This window comes from Protopterus annectens, chromosome 3.part1 (assembly GCF_019279795.1).
Source record: "Protopterus annectens isolate FY-2018-M chromosome 3.part1, PAN1.0, whole genome shotgun sequence".
In the NCBI taxonomy this organism is placed as follows: Eukaryota; Metazoa; Chordata; order Ceratodontiformes; family Protopteridae; genus Protopterus; species Protopterus annectens.
In genome coordinates, this window is record NC_056732.1 from 712793985 (window position 1) to 712812788 (window position 18804).

The 18804-nt window shown below is 45.4% G+C and overlaps 1 protein-coding gene across 1 annotated transcript in view; it reads right to left on the reverse strand.

Moving 5' to 3' along the window:
• The window catches only part of RAD21 (RAD21 cohesin complex component), a 2133215-nt gene that overhangs the window by 179570 nt on the left and 1934841 nt on the right, over positions 1-18804 (reverse strand). Inside the window, exon 13 of the mRNA XM_044067070.1 lies at positions 16583-16735. Coding sequence (XP_043923005.1) covers positions 16583-16735 — 153 coding nt within the window. The remainder of the gene's footprint in view (positions 1-16582; positions 16736-18804) is intronic.

The window sequence follows — 18804 nt, forward strand, 5'->3', positions numbered from 1 at the left end:
AGTTTCCACAAAAGAAACCCTAAGTCGGAGAAGCAGAGGGAATGGAATCCTCTGCATCAGAGACCTCATAAGTAGGTATGGACACATACCAACAAAAATGGGGGGCGGGGGTGTTTGACTACCCCTGAGTAATTAAATTTTCAGTCACTTTGATCATTTTGTTTTTTTAGGCATAGGGGCCTGAGCATGTGGTCTGGGTGTCATTTTTTTTAGACATAGATCGAGATTTAGGCCTTGGCACTGAAGATGGAGTCAGTTTAATATGCAAGTCTGTAGACCTGAATACACCCTCAGAAGCCAGTGCCTGCTCAGCGGCTCCAGACCCATCCAAGGTAGAGACATCCACGGGTTCCATATGTGAAATATCTCGTGGCATACCGGACTCCGAATGGGTCTCAGTAGAGGCCTGCGAATCAGAAGTTGCAGGTATCAGGGGCTGCGAAAGCACCTCAATGAGTACCGGTGAACTGGCGACTGGCTTAGGAGAAGCGTCGTCGGCAGTTTTGGACCTCAACAGCCTGTCTCTTTCTCTGTGTTTTTTCGGTATTCCGGTAGTCGGATGGCTAACAGTCATTTCTGGATAATTAAACAGAGAACCAAAATATTATGAAGCAAAAATGTACTGATGACTGATAGTGCACTGATTAAATAAAGCACAAAACCGACAGCAAGGTACGTCGTGGTCAGGGCCTAGGCAAGGAATACACTACAAATGAAAATCCTTATGAGGTATTTGCTTCCCACAAGTAATGCATTTATTAACTTTTACGGACATCGGTAAGGAGCAAGAAAATGTTTCTCCAACGGGGTACTCAGCTTTTAGTTGAAGACTTTGGTTCTGAAACTCTAAAATGAAAATTTCAGGAGTCGGCCGACTGGCACTTGCAAACTGTTTCTGCTTCGGGCACCGCGCAGCAAGAAAGACTCATGTAATGGCGTCGGCCGAATGTTTTATAGCCCTGACGTCATGGAAAAAGGGACAGCAACTGATACAGGACCCAAGACTTTGTTAATCAGGCCAACTGAGGACAACCTGCCAGCATCTTACCCAAATGTAATGACACTATGAACATCAGAATATTTTCCACTTTTCAGCATAGGATTTTCTAGCACTAGGCCTTCTTGCCTCCAGAATGACATCCAGCACTTGTTTGCCAAGGGATGGTATAGGAGAACTCAGGTAATTAGCCAGGCTGCCAGGTTCAGGGTTTGAAGCTGGGGGTACAGAATCTGGTCCTCCTGCTGGGACAGTAGGGAAGGAGTCTGAGGCAGGTGCCATGGTTCCAGTAGTGACATACTGCGCAAGAGGAGGTACCAGTGTTGGATGAATATTGTCCTTGGTTTGTCCTGTTTGATCTTTAGTAAAACTTTTGAGAGGAGAGGCAGAGGGGGAAAGGCATAAACTGAGGGGCTTTCCCAGGTAAAGGAAAGGGCATCCCACTTTCTGAGCTTGTCTGTGAGGAGTCCTCCCGCAGAATTTGTTCAGTTGGTAGTTCTGAGGGGAGACAAACAGATCCATCTCTGGGCTCCCCCATTTGTTTCTCAGAATGTTGAATATCTTTGCCTCCAGTTTCCACTTGTGTGGGTCCATGAAATTTCTGCTTAGGTCGTCTGACAGCGTATTTAGCTTGCTTGGCAGGAACTGAGCTTGTAGGTGCACTTGGTAGCTCAAGGCTGTGTTTCACAGAGGCATGGTTAGTGTGCAGAGGGGGGTAAGATCGAGTTCCCACCTGCTTATGTACCACACAACTGTGGTTTTGTCTGTCTTTACCAGTAATTGTCCTGGAAGAATGTGGTACTCGAAGGCTGTCAGAAAATTCTGTACAGCTAACATTTCTTTTTGATTGTTATGCAGGTGCATTTGACTCTAGTTCCATTTGCCCTGAATGCAATGCCCTGCCAAGTGAGCACCCCATGCACAGTCTGACGAGTCTGTTAGGATCTGGGCGGCAGGGGGTAGAGTGAATGGCAACCCCTTGTTGTGGTGGCAGGCCTCTGCCCACCAAAGGAACTCTGTCTTTATGCAAGGAATGATGGGAATAATTGATTCCATGTCCTGAGAATGTTGACACCATAGGCTTTTTAGATACCATTGTAGTTTCCTCATATGCAGTCTTGCATATGGAATTAGTAGAATGCAAGTGGCCATGAACCCCAGGGCTTGCAGTATTTTCCTTGCAGACAGCTGGGTCTTTGTGGCCCGTTGTTTGAAGTAGGCTGTCAAAGTTGTTTCTCTGGCATGAGGTAGGCCCATCTGGGAAGTTGTATTCAAGCTTGCTCCCACGAATACAATTTGTTGGCAGGGTACTACATGAGATTTCTTTTTGTTTATGGTGTACCACAGTGAGGTTAGCAGTTTCTTTACAAATGCCAGACGATTTAGTAGTATGTCCTGGTTTTCTGCCTGAATTAGGTAATCGTCTAGGTATGGGTATATTTGAATATTTCTTTGCCTGCAGAATGCAATGACTGGAGCTAGACACTTCGTGAATACCCTGAGCGCAGTAGATAAGCCAAAGGGAAGTGCAGAGAACTGATCATGCATGTAGCCTGCTCTGAAGCATATGCATTTTCTGCAAGATTCGCTTACTGGGATGTGCATGTAAGCTTCCTTTAAATCCAATGCTGCCAACCAGGCATTTTTGTCTAGTATGGGAAAGCAGCTGATGTTGTTAGCATTTTGAATTTTGGGATTACCAAAAAGGTGTTTAGGATAGACAAATCCAGGATAGGATGCCAGGTATTGTCTTTTCTGGATACCAGGAAAAGTCTTGAGTAAAACCCTTGTCCCCATTCCTCTTCTGGGACAGGTTGAATAGCCCGGATACTTAGAAGATTGAGAACCTGCTGCTGAGCCTCTGCCCACTGATTTGGGGGTAGGTTTGGCCAACTGTTTTGGGTTGGTAAGGAGTGCAAGTGGAATCTGTACCCTTGGGAAACTATTCTTAGAACCCATTTGTCTTTGGTAATGAGTTCCCAGTTTTTTGCATGCAGGGCGATCTTTCCCCCTAAAGGAACAGTCAGTTGAGCAGGGCTTGGAAGGTTTAAAGTTAAGTCATTGTGACAGTTTATTATAGGGGGGAGTGCCTCATCACTTCCAGCTTTGGAAGAGGGACCCCCCCCCCCACTGCTTAGCCTGTGAGTACCTTGAGATTGAAGCCTGGGTGGTCTGCTGGTCCTGGGTTTGGACTGAGAAGGCATGGAAGAGGCAGGAAAGGGCCAATTCTAGAAGGCTGTGTTGAGGAAGGAGTAAATTCCCTAGCCTCTTTTTAGAGTCAGAGTAATCCTGGCTTTCCCACCGGAAATGCTCCTTAAGAGTATGCAAAGTTTCACCGAAAGAGAAATCTTCTGGAGGGGAAGAAGAGGGAATGCAGTCCTCTGCATCAGAATCCTCATAGGTAGATAAGGGCAAATCCTGGTCATCAGAAGAAACAGAAATATCTGAATCCTGATCCGAAGAATCAGAAGGAAAATCAGTTCTAGGTCTCTTAGAGGGAGAAGGGTGGCTTCCCCAGATTAGAGTAATAAGATCTTCAGCCATTCTTTTTTGTTTTTTTTTTTACGTATAAGGGCCTGACCATGCGGTCTGGGCGTCGGTTTTCTAGGTGTAGAGAGAGTTTTAGGCCTTGAAGGAGTCTGATATGCAAATCAGTAGGCCTGAATACACCCTCAGGAGCAGGTGCCTGAACAGCAGCCCTAGACCCATCCAAGGAAGACATCCGCAGGTTTCATAGTTGATCCATCCAAGGAAGACATCCGCAGGTTCCATAGTCGAAGAAGCATTTCGCAGCAAACCGGACTCCGAATGGGTCTTAGTAGAGGCCTGTGAATCTGAAGTACCAGGTATCAGGGGCTGCGAAATCACCAGAGTACCGGCGAACTGTCGACTAGCTTAATGGAAGCGTTGTCGGCCGCTTTGAACCTATGCGTTCTCTTTCTTTACGTTATTTCGGAATGTCGGCAGTCAGATGGCTTACCAAAGCCATTTCTGGATAATTGAACCGAGTACCAAAATAGTTAGATGCAATAATGAACAGACGACGAATAGTTCGAGGATTGAATAAGGCACAAAACCGACAGCGAGGGACGTTGTGGTCTGGGCCTAGGCAAGGAATGCAGTATGAATGAAAATCTTTGAGGTATTTGCTTTCCACACGAAATAAAATTAACTTTTTACTGACATCGGTTTAGAGCAAAAAAAAGGATCCCCAACAAGGTACTTGGCTTTTTCGAAGACTTCGGATCTGAAACTTGAAAATGAAAATTTCAGAAGTCGGCCGACCGGCACTTGCGAACTGCTTCTGCTTCGGGCACTGCAAGGCAAGAAAGACTGATGTAATGGTGTTGGCTGCATGCTTTATACCCCTGACTACCTGACATCATGGAAGATGAGACAGCGACTGATGCAGGACCCAAGACTGATAATCAGGCCGACTGAGGGCTACCTGCAAGCAGATAACCCAAATGTATTGACTCCAACAGTGAAACACGAAGAACATCTGGGTTTTCAAAGGACTGCCCACAGAATCAAAAATCAGCACCACAATATCACTAAACAATGATTACACAAACCAAAACACTAATAAGCAGTTGTGACCATTACCCATTCACTCTGAAGATGTGTTTGGCATTGAAACCTGTTTAACCTGGATGTTCCCTTTTCCACTAATTTATGGCAATAAGGAATTTGACTGCTTACTGGCACATACTGGTTTGTAGAATCATTGCCTGGCAATATTGTGGTGGTGATTTTTGGCTCTATGGACATGTTCTACTCGCACACAATGGCTGGAAGCACCTGACTTAGGTTAAACTTAAGAGAACTGCACCAGACTTTCTACTGGTACCAGGCATACCTCCTGCTGGCGCACACTCAGAAGAAAACTATTTGGTCCCAAGAAAGAACAGTTGTGTACACTTGCCATAAATGTAGATGTTCAAGTGTATTCACTGTTGGTAGTCATCACATGTGGTTTTATCCCTGCTGTGGTGGCCCTCGGCTGGTCCCAACAGTCAATGTTTTTATGCGCCGGCTGCTGTCGCCTGTAGTCTGAGGTCAGGTCATCAGTACTACAAAGCAAGGCAGCCGACGTCATTACATCAGTTATTCTTGCCCTAACCTGTCAGAAGCACAAGGGAGGCGAGAGAAGTGGCCCTGGTGGCTAAGAGCCACCTTGGGAAGCATGTGTCCCCCTAGAGGATGATGTGAAAAGGGGGATGGAGGGAGGGAATCCAAGACTACAACAGTGAATACATTAACATCTACATTTATCGTAAGTGTACACAACTGTACAATGTTCTTCGTGTTTCACTGTTGCAGTCATCACCTGTGGGAGGATTCCCAAAGCTGAGGTAAAGGGTGGAAGGACAGGTAGAGTCCTAGGTATAGGTCAGGAGGCCCTGCAGAATTGCAGAGGGAAACCCTGCCCTAGACTTAGGAGAGAGGTAGGTGGTAATGCTTTGTAAAGGTATGGACAGAGGTCCAGGTGGCCGCTTCCAATATGTCCCTGGTAGGTACTCTGAGGAAGGCAGTGGAGGTTGGCCAGTGGAGTGGGTACGGATCGACTTGGGGATGGGTTTCCATTTGTAGTCTGTAGCAAAAATGGATAAAGTGTGAAATCTATTTGGAAATGGTTTGTTTGGAGATGGGCTTCCCATCTGCTCCTGCGGCAAATCTTACAAGAAGCTGGACAGTTTTTCCGAATGGTTTAATGTGGTCCAGATAGTATCTGAGTTGTCTGTGCACATCTAGTGTGTAGAATTCCTTCACCCTTGTTTTGAGGGTTGGGAAAGAAAGTGGGAAGGTGTATGGCCTGATTAAGGGTCACCATCAGATACCACACCTTGGGCATAAAGGAGGGATTAGTCCTCAGGGAGACTCTGTCTGCATGGAAAATTATTAAGTGCTCGACAGCCATGAGAGCTTGAAGTTCTGAGACCCTTCTGGCTGAGGTGATAGCTAGTAGGAAGAGGTATTTAAATTCTGTTGACGTGGCAAGTTCGAAGAGGAGGTAAGGTTAGTTTCTCGAACACAATTCAGGTCCCGGGGTGGAGTAGGAGGTCTTCTGGGAGGCCTGATATTAGAAGCCCCTCTGAAGAATTGCTTAATCAAAGGGTGAGAGGGTGGGTCTGAATCATAATGGGCAGAGATGGCAGAGGCATGGATTTTAATAGAGGAGGAGAGGCCACTACTGAGCAACTCTGCTAAGTAATCAAGGATGAGAAGGATGGAAGGTTGGGAGGTACTGCCCCCCTTTTGATAGTTTCCAGGAGCAGAATCTTTTCCATTTTCCTACATAAGATTTCCTTGTGCTAGACCGTCTGGCCTCTGTGATGCTGACCTGTTTTGCTTAACAGTAACTTCTTGTTAGTTTTTAGTGTATGAGCCATGCTGAAAGTTTGAGAGTCTGTAGGTCTGGGTGCAGTACCTTCCCTCTCTCCTGGGTCAGGAGGTCTGACCTTAGGGGAAGCAGCTTTGGGGGTTGAGGTCAGATTGTATAGCAAGGGGTACCAATGCTGTCTTGGCCAGTCTGGAGTGATGAGGATGGCCTTTGGTCTCTCCTCTCTTATTCTGATCAGAACCTTGGGAATAAGTGGCAGAGGAGGGTATGCCTACACAAAAAGGGAGCTCCAGGGGAAGGTTATGGCATCCACCTTCCATACTCGGACGTGATGCGCTCTGATATAAAACCTGTGCAGCTGGTGGCTGAAGTGCGAGGCAAAGAGGTCCACCTCTGAGGTCTTCCACTCCTGGGTGATTTGCATAAAGATTTCTCTGTGGAGCTGCCATTCATGGGGGTCCAGGAAGTTTCTGCTTAGGTGGTCTGCCAGTGTGTTGATGATCCTTGGTAAGTATTGGCAATCAGGTGTAGCCCCATGGAGGTGGCTGTAAGCCATAGACTCATGGCTAACCTGCACAGGGGGTAAGATTGGCTGACCCCTGCTTGTTGATGTACCACATGACTGTGGTGTTGTCTGCTTTTATAAGGACCACCCCTGGCCTCAGATGGGGTTGGAAGGAAGTGAGAATTTTGCACTGCCGTCATTTCTTTCTGGTTGATGTGCAAGTGAAGTTGCTGGGCATTTCAAAGGCCTTGGGTACACCTGCCTGCTAGGTGAAGGCCCACTAGAGCATTAGGGTTGCTGTGTCTAGCACAGCTCCCAGGTAAACAATTTCTCTGGTGGGGTTTTGCATTGATTTTTTTCTTGTTGATGGTGAACCCTAGGGAAGTTAGGGTTTTTTTTTGACAAAGAGGAGATCCTGCAGCAGCGTTTCTTTGCTGTTCACCTGAATGAGGCAGTTGTCCAGGTAAGGGTAAATCTGTATATTTCTCTGTCTGCAGAATGCTATAGCCGGGGCCAAGCATTTGGTGAACACACTGGGAGCAGTAGATAAGCCAAAGGGAAGTGCAGAGAACTGAAAGTGCTGACAGCCTGCTTTGAAGCACAGGAATTTTCTGCACGATTCCCGGATGGGGATGTGGAGGCAGGCATCGTTTAGGTCTAGTGTCACCAGCCTGACATTTTAAGAGAGCATAGGCAACAGCTGCTGCAAGATTAGCATTTTGAATCTGGGGAACACTAAGGTAGTGTTCAGTTTGGATAGATCCATGATGGGGTGGGCCAGGTGCCCTCTTTTCTGGGAACAAGGACTAGTCCGGAGTAAAAACCTTTTACTGTTTGATCCGGAGGGACAGGTTCTACTGCCCCCTAGGATATTAAGAGTTTTTACCTGTTTTAATGTCTCTGCCCACTGGTTTGGGGGGAGGTCTGGGTACCCATCTTGGAACTGGAAGTTTGCTGAAAGAGAAGCTGTAACCTTGAGAAATTATTTTTAATAGCCATTGGTCCTTGGTTATAGAGACCCAATTGTCCTTGAAGAGGGTGAGGCCTTCCTTCTAGTTTTAGATGAGTGAAAGGAGGTGTGTGTGGGGGGGGGGGGTCATTGTGAGGATTTACCATAGAAGCTTGGCTTAGAACTCCCTACCGTAGAAGCAGAAGTGGTCCATTGTTTGCTTCTTTGCTGGCCCTGGGGTAGGGGGTCTTTATGTCCTGTCCCTGCAGGGCTTGCTTTGGCCCTATCTACTGGGTGTAGGGAAAGACCAGTGCTTAGAGGGGAAGTTTCTGCTGAATCTGGGCGGCTGAACTTGAAAGGAATCTTTTACTGTTTGCACAGATTTTGCGTCGTCTTCCATCCTTTTAAGCACCTCTTCTGCTTTTGTTCCCAAACAGGCATTCCTTATCTAGGGGTGCATCAATAAGTTTAGACTTGACATGATCAGGGAGAGGATGTTCCTTCAGCCATGCATGTCTTCTAACAGATCCTGTCACTGCTGCCCTGACAGAGGCTTCTAGGGCGTCATATATTCACATTGTAATGAGAGCTTGGCCACTTCACCAGCAAAGTGAAGTAATTCTGCCAGCTCTTTTGAGTTGGCACCGTCAGGACAGGTAGCAATCTTCTGCTTTATTTGTTTCAAAGTGTCTTGTTGATATTTTAACATATGGAACTGACAATGGAGTGCTCTGACGGCTAAAGTTGCAGAGGTGTATACTTTCTTACCCCATCTGTCCAGAGCTCTGGAGAGTCTGTCATAAGGAAGAGGATTATTGGCAGAACAAGTCTTGGCTCCTTTGGGTCCCTGTGTAATGACATCAGGGTCTGCAGCAGGGTTCCTGTACAGGTATTTATGTGAATCTGGTACTCTGTAGTACCTGTCAGGTTTAGCTAGGGCAGGAGACGGGGCATCAGGGGCTCAACTGGATTCAAGGAAAACATCATTCACCACTTCTAGAATAGGAGGGCTGGCTAGGGGTCTGTGCTGGGGCAGGTTCAGAAACTCTCCAAGTCGTTTCTTTGACTGTGGGCAGTCCTGAGATTCCCAATGAAAATGTTCTCTGAGGGAGTGGAGGGTTTCCCCAAAGGAAAGATCCTATGAAGGGGAGGCAGAGGGGATGGATTCCTCTGCATCTGAATTTTCAAACAGTTGAGGGTTGCTGTTCCTCTTGAAAGGCAGAATAATCAGATTCCTCAGACTCTTGGTCCGTCAATTTCTGGAGAAGGAAGCCTTTTCCTTTTCGGGGTGAGGGCTTGAGTACCTTGGATAAGGGAGATGAGATCCTCCGCCATTTTGAGCATTTAAGCTTGGGGTGGGGGAGCAGTAGCAAGATGGTGACTAGAAGAGGAGCAGTAGCAAGATGGTGGCTAGAAGTAGATTTCCTAGGAGTGACCTGGCTTCGAGGCCCGAGAGAATCAGTCGGTCTCTGAAAAACAGTAGTGTGAATGGGCTTAGAAGCTGATGCCTGCATCGTAGTTTCTGACCCAACTGAGGCAGAGACAGCCAAAGGCTCAGAAGACTAAGTGGATTTCTGCGGCATACTGGACTCCCAAAGGGTCTCGCCAGAGGCCTGCGTAGAAAGCGAGTCGGGCATCAGGGGCTGTGAAAGTGTCTCAATGAATTCCGGAGAAAGTACAGTTGTGTACACTTGCCATAAATGTAGATGTTTGAGTGTATTCACTGTTGCAGTTATTACATTTGGGTAATCTGCTGGCAGGTTGCCCTCAGTCGGCCTGAATTCCAAAGTCTGGGTCCTGCATCGGTTGCAGTCTCCTTTTCCATGACGTCAGGGGCATAAAACAAGCAGCAGACGCCATTTTCTTTAGTTTTTCTTGCCCCAGATGTCAGGTGCCCCCAAAAAGGTATCCAAAAAAAAAAAAAAAAAAAAAATATATATATATATATATATATATATACATATACATATACATACACACATATATACACACACACACGCATCAATACAAACTTTACCTTCATCTACAAGCAAATACACCACATAGGTTGTAGAAGATAAAGGAAAGATAAATTCAAGAATGACAGGGGGATGGCAGGTGGGTAACCTGGACTGCAACAGTGAATACACTCGAACATCTACCTTTATGGTAAGTGTAGACAACTGTACTATGTTCTTTGTGTTTCACTGTTGCAGTCATTACATTTGGGTAGAATCCCAAAGCTATGGATGGGAGGCTGGAGCTAAACAGCATTAGGGTTGGCTATAAGGCCCTGCAGAACTGCAGTGGCAAAGCTGCCCTGGACTTAGAGTAGAGAGGCAAATGATAATTTATTTATTTATTTATCATTTGTTGACCGGGAAAGTCCGACTAGGTTCCACAGATCCTGTTTTCAGCGGAGGCCCGGGGAGAAATGCTCCAGATGCATGTCTTTGGAAATAATGCTTTGTAAAGGTGTGAACAGAAAAACTCCAAGTAGCTTCTAGAATGTCTCTGGTTGGTACTCCTCTGAGAAAGGCTGCTGATGTGTCTGCAGCTCTGGTGGAATGAGACCTAATGCCGTTGGGCACAGGTTTGCCATGGTGCAAGTAGCAGAAACTAATGCAGTGGCTTATTCACTTTGAAATAGTCTGCTTTGAAATAGCCTTTTCTTCTGATCCTGCAGCATATGTCACTAGTAATTGCTCAGTCTTTCTTAGAGGTTTAGTCCTGTTCAAGTAGAATCTTAGCTGAGTGTGTATGTCCAAGGAATGCAGAATTCTCTCCCCCTTGTTCTGCGGATTTGGAGAAAAGGTTGGCAGATGAATAGTTTGGTTAAGAGCCACACTGGAAACCACCTTAGGCATAAATGAAGGATTGGTCCTCAGAGACACCCTGTCTGGGTAAAATATGATAAAAGGCTCCACAGCCATGAGAGCCTGAAGCTCTGAGACTCTTCTTTCTGAAGTAATTGCTAGCAGCAGAGCTGTTTTCCATAAGAACTTTATATCTGCAGTAGCAGCTGGTTCAAATGGAGGCAGGGTGAGTTTTTCCAACACATAATTGAGGTCCCATGCAGGTATTGGTGATCTTCTGGGAGGCCTTACATTTTTGGCTCCTCTAAGATACTGCTTTAGTAAAGGATGAGAAACGATTGGTGGCTCTGTATTGTAATGAGCCGAAATGGCAGAGGCATGGATTTTTATGGATGAGAAAGATTGGCCTTTGTCAACATCTCACTCAAGTATTGTAATATCTGAGGAATATTTGGTTCTGCTGTACCAGTTCCTTGTGTTAGATTCCAAGCACAGAAACTCTTCCATTTATCAGCATAAGATTTTCTAGTGCTAGGCCTTCTGGCTTCCAAAATGACATCCCTCACAGCTTTACTGAGAGGTGATGTTTGCATAACTTCCCATGACCAGCCATGCTGCCAGGTTCAGTGTTTGGAGCCGATTGTGCATGATCTGATTGTTTTGCTGGGACAGTAATTGAGGTCTTTGAGGTAAGGTCCAAGCTGGGTATTGAGATAACTTCCTTAGGACTGGGTACCAGTATTGGCAGGGCCAGTCCGGGGCAATCAGTATCATCTTTGGTTTCTGTTGTCTGACTTTTAGTAAGAACTTGGGAAGAAGAAGCAGAGGAGGAAAGGTGTAAATGGACAGGTTTTTCCAACTGAAGGATAGGGCGTCCACTTTCCATGCTTGTCTGTGATAAGTCCTTGTGCAGAATCTTTTCAATTGATAATTTTGAGGAGAGGCAAATAGATCTATGTCTGGGCTCCCCCATTTCTTTGTTATCATGCTGAAGACTTGTGGATCTAGTTTCCACTCGTGAGGGTCTATAAGGTTTCTGCTTAAATCGTCTGCCAGAGTATTTTGTTTTCCTGGCAGGAATTAAGCTTGAAGATGTACTTGGCAAGTTAAAGCTGTGTCCCACAGTGCCATGGCTAATCTGCAAAGGGGGCATGAGTGCATGCCTCCCCTGGCTTGTTTATATACCACATAACTGTGGTATTGTCCTGGATGAAGTTAGTCCTTGAAGGCTGTCAGGGCATTTTGAACAGCTAACATCTTTTTGGTCGATATGCAGATGCATTTGTTTTGGGGTCCATATGCCCTGAATGCATCTTCCTGCCAGGTGGCCCCCCCATGCATAATCTGATGCGTCTGTTAAGGTTTGGCTGGCAGGGGGTAGAGTGAAGGCACGTCCCATATTTTGGTGACATGCCTTTGCCCACCACAGAAACTCCTGTTGTAGGCAGGGAATGAGAGGAATCATTCTTTCCAGACTGTGACAATGTTGACTCCATAAACATTTTAGGTACCACTGAAGTTTCCTCATATGCAGTCTTGCATATGGAATCAGTAGGATGCAGGATGCCATGAAGCCCAAAGCCTGCAGAGTTTGTCTTGCAGATAACTGAGTTTTTGTTGTCATCGGTTTGAAGTAAGTAGTCAGTTGCCTTTGTCTGGCGTGAGGAAAGCCATCTGGGCAGTTGCATTCAAGCTTGCACCCAGGAATGTTATCTTTTGAGAGGGTACCAGTTGTGATTGCTTTTCATTTGTGTACCCTACGCATGTTAGAAGCCTTTTCACAAACGCCAGGTGCTGAAGAAGAATGTCCTTGTTCTCTGCTTGAATGAGACAGTCGTCCAAGGATATATTTGTATACTTCGTCTGCAAAAAGCAATCTCTGGTGCCAGACACTTTGTAAAGACCCTTGGCGCAGTAGATAAGCCAAAGGGCAGTGCAGAGAATTGGTAATGCATTAAGCCAGCCTTGAAACGGAGGCATCTTCTGCACAATTCCCTTACTGGGACATGCAGGTATGCCTCTTGGGTCTAAAGTCACCAGCCAAGCATTCTTGCCCAGCACGGGCAGAAGCTGCTGCAAAGTCAGCATTTTGAATTTTGGAATGTCCAGGAATGTGTTCAAAATTGATAAATCCAGTATTGGCCGCCAGGCCTTGTCCTTTCTGGGTACCAAGAACAGTAGAGTAAAAACCTTGTCCTTTTTCCTGTTCTGGTACTGGCTGAATAGCCCCCATATCCATGAGGGACGTAACATGTTTCTGTGCCTCTGCCCATTGATTTTTTTTGCAGATCCGGCCAACCGTTTGTCATTGGCAGAGTATGAAAATGGAATCTGTATCCCTGTGATACTATGTTTAGCACCCACTTGTCCTGGGTTAATTGCCAATTTTGAGCAAAAAGTGCAAATTTTCCCCCAAGGGTGCTGCCAAAAGGTAAGTGCTTGGTGAAGGCAGAGGGAAGTCATTGGGACTGCTTTCTGTAGCGTTGTGCTTCATCTCCTCCAGATTTGGAGGTAGAAGCACCCCATTGCTTTGGCCTGCAAGAATCTTGTGCCTGGTATCTGGAACCTTTAGGGTGTCTGGATTTGCCCCTTTGAGCTCTGTCGGACACAGGAAAGGACCAATTTTTTGTTGGCCAGTGTCTACTGAATCTTGGTGGCTGCACTTGTAAGAAGTCTTTTACAGTTTGCATAGACTTAGCTTTGTCTTCCATTTTCTTTAAAACCTCTTCTGCCTTAATACCAAACAGAGTATCATGCTGTAAAGGTGCATCCAGTAATTTAGCTTTAACATGATCAGGAAATTTTTGCTCTTTTAGCCAGGCATGCCTCCTAATCACAAATCCAGTAACTGCGGCCCTACAGGAGGCCTCTATGGAATCAAAACCACATTGCAAAGTATGCTTTCCAACTTCTTCAGCTGCATGCAATAATTCCTGCAATTTTTTATTTTCTGCACATTCAGAAATCAACATCATTTTCTGTTTCAGCAATCCCATAACATGTTGTTGATACCTGATTATATGAAACTGGCAGTTTAAGGCCCTAACTGCCAAGGTTGCAGATGTATAAACCTTCTTTCCCCATCTATCCAGTGCCCTTGTATCTCTATCAGATGGGGTAGGATTTTTTTGCTGTTGAGGCCTTAACTCCCTTTGGACCCTGTGAAATAGTTTCAGGGTGAGCAGCAGGGTTTCTATATAAAAATGTGTGTGAGTAAGGGACCCTGTAATATCTGTCAGGGTTGCTGGGAGCCAGAGGTAAGGAGTCAAGCTTGACTCCAAAAATACATCATCCACAATGTCTAAAACAGGGGGTATGGCTAAAGGCCTGTGCTGAGGGAGAAGGAAATCCCTGAGCCTCTTTTTTGATTCTGAGGAATTTTGACTCTCCCAGCGAAAATGCTCCCTCAAAGTATGCAAGGTTTCTCCAAATGAATAATCCTCAGGAGGTGATGCAGATGGGATAGATTCCTCTGCATCAGAATCCTCATAGGGAGGTATAGATAATTCCTGATCAGAAGAGGAATCAGAAGAAATAGAAACCTGATCTCAAGATTCATAATCAGTGTCTTGCCTAGGCCTCTTATCAGGAGGGGGTTGGGAACCCCTGATCAAGGTAAAAAGGTCTTCAGCCATTTTGATCATCTGTTTTTTTTTTAGGCATAGCGGCCTGTGCACGTGGCTCATGCGTCAGTTTTTTAGCTTTAGAAGTTGCTTTTGCAGCCGATTTTATATAGAAATGTTGAGACCTGAGTACACCCTCAGAAGCCGGTGCCTGCTCAACGGCTCCGGACCCATCTGAGGGAGAGACATCCGTGGGTACAATACTTTAAGTATGTCACGGCGTACTGGACTCCACATGCGTCTTGGTAGGGGCCTGCGACTTGAAAGTAGCAGGTATCAGGGGCTGCAAAAGCACCTCACTGAGTACCGGCGACTGGCCTAGGAGAAGCTTAGTCAGTTTTGGACCTCTACTGTCTGTCTCTGTCCTTTTCTTTGCATTTTTTGTGTACTCCGGTAGTCTGATTGCTATCCGACGACATTTCAGGGTAGTTAAATCTGTTTCCAAAATATTTTGAGGCAAAAATATACAGACGCTTAATAGTGCGTTGGTTAAATCTAGCACAAAACAGACAGCCAGGCACGTTGTGATCAGGGCCTAGACAAGGAATACAGTATAAATGGAAATCCTTATGAAGTATTTGCTTCCCACAAGTAATACAATTAACTTTTTCTGACATGGAATGGAGCAGTAAAAAAATGCCCCCAATGGGGTACTTAGCTTTAGTGAAGACTTTGGTTCTGAAACTCGAAAATTTCAGGAGTCAGCCGACCGGCACTTGCGAATTGCTTCTGCTTCGGGCACCGCGTGGCAAGAAAAACTGGAGAAAATGGCGTCGGCTGCTTGTTTTATACCCCTGACGACTGGACATCATGGAAGAGGAGACAGCAACCGACGCAGGACCCAAGACTTTGGAATTCAGGCCGACTGAGGGCAACCTGCCAGCAGATTACCCAAATGTAATGACTGCAGCAGTGAAACACGAAGAACATCTGACAACTTGCTTAGAGGTAGCATGGAGGCGAGGAAGAAGCATTAGTATTCATGCAGTGTGTCACACAGTGCTTCTTACCCAAGAAAATAAAATAATGTTGGTGACAGCAACTGCAGGGCCACCTAAAAAATACTTCAGCTTCTCAGATACCGAATGCAGAACTTATTCAAAATCAATTTTGTCTAGATACTTAAAAGTGTGCACAAAGCAGAAAAGTGGGAGGCACAAGCTCCAAGGCATCACTTCCACGACCAACATGGTACATCATTGTCAAGCATCAGCTAGTGGTGCCAAATCCTAGAAGAAAAATGTTGCCAAGCTGGGTACAACAGACAAAATCCCCAAAACTATTCAATGTAAAAGACTTTCCAAGTACCACTCTAAATCTCACTGTGCAACATGCATCTACTACACCTGTATACTATCCAGGAAGAACGCAGAAGACAGTATATGGATGCCATCATGAATCTCATGTTCTTCACAAAATGTTTCAAGTTAAGGAATTCAGAATATGCCAGAACCCTCTAGACTTTAACAAAATGGATTACACACCAAGTCACTCTGTTCTCCCAGGGGCACCTCTTCTACTGTTCTTGGCAAAGGCCTAGCGGCACAGTAACTGTCCTGCGATGACCACCTCTGGCAAAAGTTCAGCAGACCATTACACAGCCTAGCCTAATTTTCTGCCTAAGATCACGGTCTAGTTAAAAGACTTGTTCTGTCAAAAGTAGTTAAATGGAAGCTAGAGGGAATTAAACCCTGGACTACAGGAAGCAGTGCACAACTATTCTATGCCAGCTGCCAGACAGACAATACACCCTTTATACAATGTCAAGAATAGGTCCTTTATACTCCAATATCCATGAAACAGGAAACCATGACAACAGTTCCTGGGTCTAACATACAGGGCCTTCCATACACGAAGTCTGGACTCTAGGAATTAAATAGGACTTTGTGACTATAGTTAAGCTAGAGACATCTTACAAGCCTTAGGTAGAGAAGTAGGGTGGGGTGATGGGAAAGCGGTGCTGGGACTCCCCCTTAAAGGTATAGGAATATCTCTGCATGAGCCAACAAGAAGAAAGCCTACATGGTCAAGTAAGAGTAACTTGAGATTACAAAAATGTCAAAAAAAGAAAGTGCTCCACCCACTGAAGTGGGACCCTTCAAAAAGATTATTCCCACTTAAAGAGGACTCCATGAAAATAAGATAATCTAGTTTATATAAACTGTATCCAATCAAAGCAGAGTGGTGTTTGCAAAATAAAAAAATGACATTTGGTAGCACAGTGTTAACCACTGCATATTGTACTACACAAGCCTAGACTTGTTCTTGCACTCATTACAAATTAACAGCTTTCTGGTAAATACCTGAGGACCATGCTACAACTTGTTGAGATAGTGGATTCAGGTTTTGAAGAACATATTTGCACTTACTTCCTCCTCATCTTCCTCTTTTTTCTTTTCATTCTCCTGTACAAGGTCAAAGTCCTGCATCAGCTCAGTGATGTTCTGAGGCTGGGGTGGCTCTGGAGGCAGTTCAGCTTGTGGTATTTCCTCCTGTTGCTGCTGTTCTACATCTGGCTGTGGCTGCATACAATAAATGTTTTAAGTTAAAGATGCAATCTTTATTGAGCAGACAGAACTTCCTAATAAACCTAACGAAGCTAAAGATATGACAGGAAAAATTCATACCGTGGATTCAAGCTACATTACATGACTTAGACACAAACTAGGTACTACAGATTCAAAAGGTTGGCAAACAAAAAAGTGAGAACATGCATTCCCTGTCTGGAAAGAATGGTAACTTAGGCATGCATCCTGTAAAGTGCTTGCTGTACAAATCCTCTCAGAAACTAATTGTACATAACATTTGCCACAGAAAATGGAAAGGCACCCTGTCAAAAACCTTACTGTTCACAACATGTGACCTTTTGAATAGGGCTCTCTGGAAAATGAATACTCATTTGAAGGCATCTGATGCTCCTCATACATTAAAACCTATTTGACAGCTTTACTGATTAACCTGCCAATGAGCCCAAGCAGACTGCACAGCTTCCTTGGACCAGGAACACAAAAGTTCTAGACCTACTGTACAAAAGCAAAGGAATTGGGAAAACAGAAATTAGAAGTTATGTACTCACCATAACGTTCCATCTGAGTAGGTGACTTCATTTGGATGCAACCTGTGGGTATCGGATCCGACCTCGGATCCGAGCCGGCCTTTCAAAAGCTTAGGCTCCGAGCTCCTAGCTCCTCCCTCTACCCATAACCCCTTGCAAAGCCCTGACTGACCTCAGATTGAGTTTGCCTATATAATACTGAATAAAGTATCTGAACAAAGCATAAATACTCGCTGTATAAAGGTCAGGGGGATGGAGGGGGGGATAGTTGCATCCAAATGAAGTCACCTACTCAGATAGAACGTTATGGTGAGTACATAACTTCTAAATCTGAAGTAGGCAGACTTCATTTGTCTGCAACCTGTGGGACAGAGTCCCCAGCTACCTGAATCTTAAGGGCGTCATGGAAGGATGTTCGAGCACCGCCGAGCCAAAGGATGCTCTTCCCTGGAAACAACATCCACCTTATAATGAGAAATAAAGGTATGAGGTGAGGCCCAAGTGGCTGCCGTGCAGATATCATCCAATGACACACGGGACTTAAAGGCGGCTGACGTGGAGACTGCCCTAGTAGAATGAGCCGTAACCCTCTGAGGAGCAGGTCTACCTGAAGTGTCATAAGCCTGCAGAATACAATTAGCAATCCATCTCGATAGTGTGACTTTAGAAACTGCTTTACCCAAAGCAAATTTAGCAAAGGAGATGAACAGCTGATCTGATTGCCTGTGACCAGCTGTTCTGTGAATGTAAAATCGTAATTGTCTATGAACATCCAAGGAATGCAATTTGTATTCTCCTTTGTTTGAGTACTTGGGAAAAAACACAGGTAAGTTGATTGATTGGTTGATATTAGATTCTGAAGAGACTTTTGGCAGAAAGGATGGATTGGTCCTGAGGCACACCCTATCTGGAAAGGAGGAAAGGTAAGGCGGTTTGACGCATAGAGCCTGAAGTTCAGACACTCTTCTGGCTGAAGTGATAGCTACTAAGAAGGCAGTCTTCCAGGAAAGGTACTTCAGGTCTGTAGAAGCTGCAGGCTCGAAGGGAGGAGCAGTAAGGGCTTGCAGAACTAAAGATAGGTCCCAAGGTGGTACAATCTCTTTGACTGGAGGCCTCAACAAAAAAAATCCCTTTAAGAAAGGTTTTGCACAATTTCGCCGTCATGAGGGGAGCTGTCTCATGACCAATGTGATAATGAGAGATGGCTGCCAATTGTACCTTAATCGTGGAAGAACTTGCCCTTGATGAAAGAGGTCTGTTAAAAAATCCAGCACTGCCGACATAGGTGCTGAAAAAGGATCCAAACTTTTCTGGACCGCCCAAATAGAGAATCTCTTCCATTTACTCCGATAAACCTGCCTAGTGGAAGGTTTATGAGCCGCCACTAGAATGGCCTTGACCGGTGACGAGATACCGAGTCCTAATCAAGGATGGAACTGGAGCAGCCAAGCTGTCAATTTCAGGGTGCGTGATTGGGGGCCGGAATTCCCAGAGGGTGGGAGATGAGATCCGGGATCGGATCCAGAATCCAGGGTG